At 40.0% G+C, this 9,356-nt stretch overlaps 1 protein-coding gene across 1 annotated transcript; it reads right to left on the bottom strand.

Moving 5' to 3' along the window:
• Positions 1–157: 157 nt before the first annotated feature.
• On the bottom strand, positions 158–9,098 carry dolpp1 (dolichyldiphosphatase 1). The gene is made up of 8 exons (XM_017493179.3): positions 8,988–9,098; positions 5,013–5,113; positions 4,652–4,736; positions 4,360–4,459; positions 3,994–4,092; positions 3,780–3,908; positions 2,324–2,413; positions 158–2,108 (listed from the first exon to the last, which is right to left on the bottom strand). Exons 1-8 carry the CDS (start codon positions 9,061–9,063, stop codon positions 2,072–2,074), a joined length of 717 nt encoding a protein of 238 aa, XP_017348668.2. The 5' UTR covers positions 9,064–9,098; the 3' UTR covers positions 158–2,071.
• Positions 9,099–9,356: the final 258 nt, after the last annotated feature.

The raw sequence follows: 9,356 nt of genomic DNA, 5'->3' as shown, positions 1-9,356 counted from the left end.
CATATAATTAGTGACCTGGAAGCATCTCACATCGGTTCCTTTAATAAGACGTTTTAACGCTGGATCGACAGTCCGTAAAACCACCGACATGGTGTTTGGGACGTCATCCGCCCAAGATAACCCACTGCTTTTTCCATAAACAGATGCGAAACAGACATACTCTACTAAATCCAGTTTATTCAGCCTGATATGAATTACACAAAAAAAAAAAAAAAAATTAAAAGAAAGAAAAATCTAGAAGAAGCACTATTCTGTAATGACCCTTCGACTTATGGTCATCGCATCACGGGCACATTCTTTGTAGGAATAGTAGCTATAGAGCAGCATCGCCATCACCACCACATGCTAAACGGTTCACCTGATGGTCTTGAAAGATTTTACTTTTTAATGCTACCGAAAAAAGTGGAACGTTTTAGGATTGGTGGCTTAGTGTCCATCAGATGAGAAAAACGGAGGGAATAAGTTACTGCCCAGTCACTGTTGTCCCAAAATTCCTGACCCCTGTCTGCTGGAGAAACTCCAATAATGCACAGATAATTTAGGAAATCGTTCCATATTTCCCTCCACACTTCTCATCCAAAGTATAGGATCATTTACAAGTTTGGAGAAATAAATCTTTTAGGCATATCGTTTTTGATGCCCCCAAATTCACACCTCTTAATTAAAAGTCCTTCGAGCTCGGAGTTGGTCGAGTTTCCTTATTGTTTTTCTTTAAGATCGTTTATCCTGTACGTCTAAAATGTACAGTCTTCAGTAAAGAAAGAAAAAGAAGAAAGAAAGAAAGAAAAAAAAATGCTCTATTTAAACAGCATCTGAACATATTGCAGTGTAAACCATGGAATTTTGTCCCTGTGCAGGCGCTCACAGTGTACCTGCTCGATTACGGATGAGGATTATAGTTGTAGAGTTACGCAGTTTCGCTTCCCTGGAGTGAAACAAAGCTGCTAAATGGCCAGGTAAACTTTTATTAATATTACTTTTTGGAGGGAAAGTCCCCGACGACAATAAAAGTACCTTTTAAAACATACGGGGCATAAAATACGGAACAGTTCTCAATCCCAGAACTAGGAGATTCGAAGACACCTGCTTCAGCTCAGTGGCTCGTGATCAACTCGGCTGTCGATGTTTTAAAGGTAGAGAAAACAGAAATGCTTCCGAAGGCAAACGTATGCGGAACACAACCTAATGATCAAAAAAAATAATTAAAAATAAAAAATAAATAATAATAATTGTATACACTTTTCTGACCAATAAGAGCTCTTCGTGTGAAAGTGGACCAATCATTTTAAGTGATCTGCATGGGAAGTTTTACATTACAGCAATGAAAATCATGACGGGACGAAGAAGGAAGCAAATTAAAAGTTCATTTCCTCTGATGTTAACTAGTGTTAAGTAAGAATACAATGTTTCTTTTTCCATTCTGCTTCAAAGTGCAAATTATTTTACTTGATATTACATATTACCAGAATATGGAAAGTCGTTTCCAAAATATAAGAATCTGGGGGCCCATTTAAAAAAAAAAAAAAAAAAAAAAAAAAAAAAAATTACATTTCCCCCTTCACTTCTTTCCTTTTCTGCTACAAATCCCTACCCAAATATGTTCCCCATTACACAGTTTCTAAAAGGAAAAAAAAATGTCATGCTGTAACAAAAACCAGCTATATGTCACTTAAAAAGAAAAAAAAAATTTCTTTTTCCCTCACTCCCATTTTAAACCAGGTACCCTCGTGCGTTAATGGTTAAAATATATATATATATTACGTTTCTTGTTAAATAGCTTCGCCTCTTGCACGGTCAGCATGCATCGGAAAGAGATGACGAGAGGAGAGGGTTGATCCCCTACGCAGGCCCCGCCCCTTTGACCTCTCGATTGAACTCTCATTTTTGGTCCGCCTGAAAACGGAAAGCCTCAACCCGGACAGTTCAGACGTTCAATCTCCAGTGTGTTAGAATGTAGGAGTGTGTGTGTGTGTGTGTGTGTGTGTGTGTGTGTGTATGAATGAGAGTGTGTGTGCATTTTTGTGGTCCTTTTCTCTTTTTTTTGTCAGTTTGAAGAAGCCGTGAGTGCGGATCACTGGAGTTTTGTTCCCAGCTTTCGTTGTCTGTTTCTGCATGAGGGAACATTGGGGTCAAAGGTCAGCAGAATTTTAAGTACAAAAATGTAGACAATTTTTTTAAGTAGAATTTCAAGTAATAGAGCAAAAGTGGCTGGTTGAATGGTAAACGTTCAAACGGGAGAAAAGACAAAAAATTTTTTTTTTTTTTTTTTTAAATAATCCTACAGAAGAATGGATTACACGAATAACCAACAGGTGAAGGTTACCTGGCTTCTGATCTGGTCACCGTGTACTCGAACCACAGAATATTAGGAATGAGACTCGTATCCCTCACTAGGAAAAACTCTGATATGGGCCTGAGAGAGAAAGAAAGAGTTAGAAAGAGTTTCCTAATAGCAGCGCGCCCCCAGAAGTTTTATTCCTCTTATACCACAGCAATTCACCCGCACTGACAATTATTTGTTTATTAAAGAACAACACAGTTAACCCGTTTATATCCATTTAAACGTTAGTGAACGAGCGCCATACAAATCCCCGTGTTAAGTAGGAACGATAAAAATAACGCATTAGGACGAGCACATTTATGCGGTGGTGCTTGAAAGTTTGCGAACCCTTTAGAATTTTCTATATTCCTGCAGAAATATGACCTCAAACACCATCAGATTTTCACAAAAGTCCTAAAAGTAGACAAAGAGAACCCAGTTAAACAAACGAGACAAAAATATTATACTTAGTCGTTTAGTTATTGAGGAAAATTATTCACGTTACATGTGTGAGTGGCAAACTTCTGTGAACGTCCAGGATTAGCAGTTAATCCGAAGGTGAAATTCGAGTCAGGTGTTTTCAATCGGCGGGATGACGATCAGGTGTGAGCGAGCGAGCGTCCTGTTTTATTTAAAGAACGGGGATCGGTCAGAGTCTGATCTTCACGACATACGTTTATGGAAGTGTATCATGACACGAACAAAAGGAGATTTCTGAGGACCTCAGAAAGAGAGTTGTTGACGCTCATCAGGATGGAAAAGCTCACAAAAGCATCTCGAAAGAGTTTGGACTCCAAAGCGATCCACAGTCAGACAGATTGTGTACACATGGAGGAAATTCAAGACCATTGTTACGCTCCTCAGGAGTGCAAACTTTCAAGCACTACAGTATAAACCTGTGATTGGCCTTGCAGCCACGGCAGTATACAGAAAACTAATCAACACCTTTTGACCAATCAGAATCAAGAATAATTTTTTATAATAATTATAAAATTATATATATATATATATATATATATATATATATATTATATATATATATATATATATATATATATATATATATATATATATATTATATATATATATTATATATATATATATATATATATATATATATATATATATATATATTATATATATATATATATATATATATATATATATATATATATTATATATATATATATATATATATATATATATATATATATATATATATATATTATATATATATATATATATATATATATATATATATATATATATATATATATATATATATATATATATAATTTTTTTTTTTTTTTTTTTTTTTTTTTAAAGCTACACCTTGCGATGAACAAAACTGAAACTAATAATACAGGTCACAATACTTCTATTACAAATTCAAATACTACACATCAGATTTTAATCAATAAAAGTTTTGATGTAACGGATTAGAACGCGAGTGTATTACCAGGCTGCTATCTTGGGAAAGATCGGCGTCAGCACTTCCTGCGTTATGAAAAACCAGACCACGCCGACCACCATTCCAGCTACACCCCCGTATATCACCTGACTCCAGGTGTGGTAGAGAAGGTAAACTCTGTAAACACAAACAAACAAATGATAAACACCTCGACCGATAAACGCAATATTAGAACAACTATTACGACAAACACAACCCTTACCTGCTGTACGACACCGACAAAGCCACGCCCAGTAGGATGATCGACAGCACGTGTCTCCATAACAACTCCACACACCTGGCATTGTTTGTCTGGTGCATTCTGTCAGGAGAAAATAAATAAATAGGTCTAGGTTTGTTTTAGAGATGGTTTACAGCGAGGATCATTTTATTCTCATCGGTCCTTATCTGGGTTTTTAATCTGAATGTGTTCTGTTATTTTTCATGTACTGTTAATTCTCTTGCTGTATAGATTAACGCATGCAATATGAGAAAGATCTAAAATGTTATACCCCAGTGCACCTTTGCCTAATTTTGTGTCCTATGTCTTAATTCAAAAGGCATGATACCGACCTTGATAACGACCTACCTTAAATAAAGAAAGAGGAAAAAGTAAACGACAAAGAACCAGATGAACTGCGAGTGGCTGGACGGCATGCCGTACTCTGTGGTTACTGTCGTGTGGCCTCCTGAAATAACAGCACATAAAATGGTATATTGTTGTCTTGGTAACAACAACAGTCTAATAACCCGTTTCAAAGAACGGACGGATTCAAGATGTGGTTTTTATTTATTTTTTATTTATTTATTTTTTTAACTCGACAACAATCCAATCCAGTTGATTCGGTAAGCCACGTATGAAGAACGCGCCCCTGCCTTACCTCCACATGGGCGGGGCTCCTGTAGGATGTGCTTCAGCAACCAGTTTAGCCCCTCGTTCATCACCAAACCGCCAAAGAACGAGATCTGCGAGTGAAAGATTCGATTCGGAGTTAGTTCATGTAAAAGCCTTCAAACAACAGCACCGTTCGCTTGGTAAAAGAATACATGTGTGTAAAGTATACGTCCTAGCAGAACTACTTTACGGACTAGCAAGCAGCGTTTGTTCAAATGAAACATGACTGCCCCCTACTGGTCTTGTTTTTCCTGGACCCGCAACACACGCGGGATAACGCATGAAATCGCAGGATCCTTGTTCCTTTCAGGCACATTTTCAATGGCCACATCTGTAAGAAGACTCACCGTATGCAGCTCTCTCTTGAAGACGATGAGCGTGACAAAGCCAACCAGGATCGCCATCGGCAGCAGGCTGGCATATGCCAGGATCTGCCCTGCCAGATCACCTGTTCGTTAAAAATAAAGGAATAAATAAACCCAGCATTAGCGTTATTAGGTGTATATATTGTATATAAAATATATTAAAATGGTGCTTATAAGTTTGTGAACCCTTTAGTATTTTCGACATTTCTGCATAAATGTGACCCAAAACAACATCAGGTTTTCACACGCAAGCAGCAAAGGCAGATTCCTCCTCAATATTGCATTGTGGGAAATGTATCTCCCAGGTGCAACATTTCAATGCATTTGGATCAACAGCGGAGTTGAAGTTCATTTTTGTAGTTTTCCACAAATGATCATTGTAGAGAAAACTCCAGAGTCGGTGAGAATTTTGGAGAATTGCTTCGTGCTGCTACAGCGCTCCTTTAACAGCATTTTGAATTTAATCCTGCTGCTAGAACATTAATCTGATTTACTCTGTGCTGCTACAACATTAATCTGAATGAAGTGCAGCCAAGTCAAACAGCGCCATCTGGCGGACAATAAAGATATTGTTAAACAGAATATAACATTATCAAAGATATTATTCCTTTTAATGTCATCGTTTTTGGAGATATGAGGTTGCCATCGCACACGGTAACATACTTTAGCAAGTCAGTATCGTCGTGTACGCTTTTCCATTCCTACATCCGTGTTTGTTGCCGTCCCATGAGATTTATAATCCCAGGATGTTCTCCTATTTGTGGATTTTAGGCGAGCGACATCGCATTGGTCTGAGATTTTAATCCACAATTTCTCACACCGCAAGAAGTTCTGCGTTGGTTGCCTTTGGTCGCAGTGGCACTAAATTAGTCGCTTACGAGCACATAACTTCTGGCGTCTCTAAATTGTCCATAGTGTGTGAATGTGCGTGATTGTGCCCTGTAATGGGTTGGCACCCCAGCTAGGGAGTCTCACGCCTTGTGCCCAGAGTCCCCTGGGATAGGCTCCAAGCTTCGCACGACCCTGTGTAGGATAAGCGGTACAGAAAATGGAAGGATAGCTACTATTTTTGTCCGCAACAACAAAATTGGGGTAAACCCCCCCCCCAAAAAAACAAAAAAAAAAAAACGTACGTTGTAATCCTGTGTGTAATCTTTGCAAATTATTAACGTGAATAATTTAATTTGATGCCATCCTTGATTTGTTAATCATTTATCCGTTAGTTAATCCTGCATTATATTCTGTAGTCACGCATTATGTCGGTAGCTAGAAGTTTTAGCACATCTGCTTCTTATCATTTCGGCCTGCGTGTGTTAGGTTGTTGAGAGATGTCCTTGAAGGCCCAACTACTAAGGGAGTAAGGAATGCTTTAGGCTTAAGGGAGTCGTACGCTATCAGGACTGATTTAAGGCACCTGCGCTGGAGTGAAATGAAGTTGCGATCATGTCCTCTTATCTATGCGTAGAGACATGCAGTCGTTCTTGTGTTCTTGGTGTTACGTTAGATTCTTACTATACACGCGTTTTCTTTCCTGCTAATTACATAGTCATTTAGGATCGTCCGTGCTAACGTTGTCTTTATTTGACCACTAAGCATCAAGTTCTTTGTCTGGTACTGAGTTAGATGAATTCCGTGTCTTACTGCACAGTAATTGTTTTTGTGGATCATCCTGTACCTTTCTGCACAGCAATAAACTGGCATTAGGCATTCACGGAAACTGCTTTTGTAAGTAAACAACCATGAGGCCCGATTCCACTTAACGAGTTAGGACAGGGGATCAGGAAGGGCGTTTTCATGACCCTTTAAGCATAAAGTATGCCTCACTTTTTACGCGTATGCCAGGAACAGTGTACAGTACGTGTGACACAAATTTCGTCATCAGCAGAGTACGCGCAAACGGTACGCACACATACGCATTTAATTCTTCTGCACTATTTAGTTGTTCCACAAGGTGGCGACAATGACCCAGGGCCGTTGATTCTCAAGGTAGTCAAAGAAGAAAAAAAACAGAAGAGACAGAAACGAGTGCAGGTGAGAAAATATCCGCATCCGTATAATTCTAGCCTTAAAGAGTATAAGGATTTGTATACGGGTGCTAAATCGACAAGCATCGTTCTTCGTGTTGTTGCGATTCTTCTTCGTTGTCGTCTTTCGCACCAGAAGACCCGCTTTACTGCTCTCTACTGACTCGTATAGGCCAGGAGGAGTTAAATAGAGTATATTTTGAAAAGCTACGCGTACGACTGTGCACACATGCTAGTGTACACAGGGGGGGAAAAAACAAACGCAGTATACTAGAGGTTTAAAGAGGACCACCCATTGGTTCTTTGACCAGCAGGGCCAGAACCAGGGTTGAGGACTTGTGTCTTAAAGATCTTCGTCACGCAATCCGACACGTAGGACGCGTGATCAGTCTGGTTTAGAACTCAAGAGAAGTAAAGACTACGGACAAGCAGGTTTCAGCGAAGAGACACAAACGTGTACACAGAACTGATGACACTGAGAAAATCCTCCTCCTGCTCCGTGTCCTCATTTCATGTCCCAGGATGTTCAGTCTGTCTTATTATAGCCTTCCTAAAATAAAATGAAAGAATATTAATAATAATTGGGACGACTACAGCCTCCTCTTGGACAAAACCCGCTTCCCACCACCATGAGCTCAGTGTTGATCTGCGGTCACGTGGGAGGGAATCCCGCTGCTTGGCTACCGTCCGAAACCGCAACCTAGCTCTACGGTACCACCGGTGGCTTTCTCGGGTCTTTATGCCTACATGACAACTCCGTAGACTACAGCACTACATAGTAATAATGCAGTGAGGGTAAATACGTGGCTAAAGACAATTTGAGCCTTTATGGGACGCACGATTTTTGACATACTGCTCGATACTGTGGTAGTATACAGCCTGTCTGGCCACACCTTCCTCAGGTAGTGTCCAAAAAAAACAACAAGCACCACCATTACAGTTAAAATATTTAACATAAATAAATAAAACGAGCGGTGTTCTTTCGTTTATGGGTAGTCTTGATGTGATAATAAGGACAACAAGAGCACTACGTGCTAGCGAGCTAGCTCATGAGAAACCGCTTAAATACCCACGGCTTTCTGCGTTTAAAATTAGTTTTTTCCAAACAAAATGACAGACAGGCAACAAGCTGAGATTTGAACGCGACTGCTGCATCATGGCGGGGCTTAACTGACGATACAACGTTTATAAAGACGGCTAGCATAGCAGGGAAGCTAATGACGTTTAAAAAAAAAAAAACAGTTTGGCAAGTTAGCCGGCTAGCTAGCCGACTCCAGAGATGGCGTTCCTCCAAAGTGAGGACTAGAAAGTAAATGTATTAAAAATATATATATATAATTAATAGAACTGCAGAAGTGGCAAGGCGATACTTTTGAGGTGGTTTTTTTTGTGAGAATATGCGCAGGTTTTATGAACTGTTAAATGTCTAACGCTTAGCTAAAGGGAGTCCCAGACACAGTAGGGAGAGTACGATATAAACGCGCATGCGCGAATCGAATTCACAATTCGGCAGCTCTAATTAAACTGCCCGCGGTCCTTATTTTCGATCTCACCCGTCTTCCGTTTAACCACGCCCTTCTCCTGTGGGATTGGCTGGCAGCATACCACCTCCCTGGGTTAGCGTAGAGTGCAAGTCATAATACCACGAATTATGATTATGCCCGGACACGGAATTTGAGCCAATCACAAAGCAGGAGGTCGGATTTGTCGGAATATGAGTGGAGAAAGAAAAAGAAGAAGGGAGAAGAAAAAAAAACAGATCGCCTGAGCGAAGTAGGCACGCTTTGCTATGGGATCACTATTTGGCAAGCAATCCCTTAGTCGTGTCCATTCAGTTGTAAAACCTTACACAGCGTTTAGAGCAAAGACAAAGTGCTGTTCGTCGATGTGAATCGCTTTAGGGAAAAAACAAAGAATCAAAAATTACACTCACCAGCTGGATACTCTACGTGCGTTAAAGATATCGACTTCCATCGAGGTGGTGCCGAGCACTGCTCTTCCGCCGCCATCTTACCCGGACACCGGGCAGCTAGATTCGACGAATCGGCATGGGACGCCTGTGCGGCTTCAGCCAATCCGCGTTTACCGCGCGCCGCCAAGCTAATCGGCCATTCACCATGGAGATTCTCAGTGGGGGAAAAAATCTGCACAGGAACCAACGTCCAATCAGACAAGTGCAGATGAACGACCTTGACCAATCAGCGGGCGACAAACTGGCTAGATTAAAAACTGGATTTATTCAAATGAAAGTCTGAGGGGGAAAAAAAAATAACTGAATGGAGAAATGTTGCTCAGTTGATAG

This window comes from Ictalurus punctatus, chromosome 18, assembly GCF_001660625.3.
Source record: "Ictalurus punctatus breed USDA103 chromosome 18, Coco_2.0, whole genome shotgun sequence".
Taxonomy (NCBI): Eukaryota; Metazoa; Chordata; class Actinopteri; order Siluriformes; family Ictaluridae; genus Ictalurus; species Ictalurus punctatus.
The sequence above is the reverse complement of the archived record's forward strand: the minus strand, read 5'-3'. Positions and strand labels throughout refer to the sequence as shown.

Excerpts from the sequence above, each read along its gene's own strand:
- dolpp1 (XM_017493179.3), bottom strand. The coding sequence starts at position 9,063 with ATGGCGGCGGAAGAGCAGTGCTCGGCACCACCTCGATGGAAGTCGATA. Across the intron at positions 2,414-3,779 it reads TTTCCCAAGATAGCAGCCTG|GCCCATATCAGAGTTTTTCC; the intron begins GTAATACACTCG and ends TTTCTCTCTCAG. Across the intron at positions 2,109-2,323 it reads GTGACCAGATCAGAAGCCAG|AAACAGACAACGAAAGCTGG; the intron begins GTAACCTTCACC and ends TCCCTCATGCAG.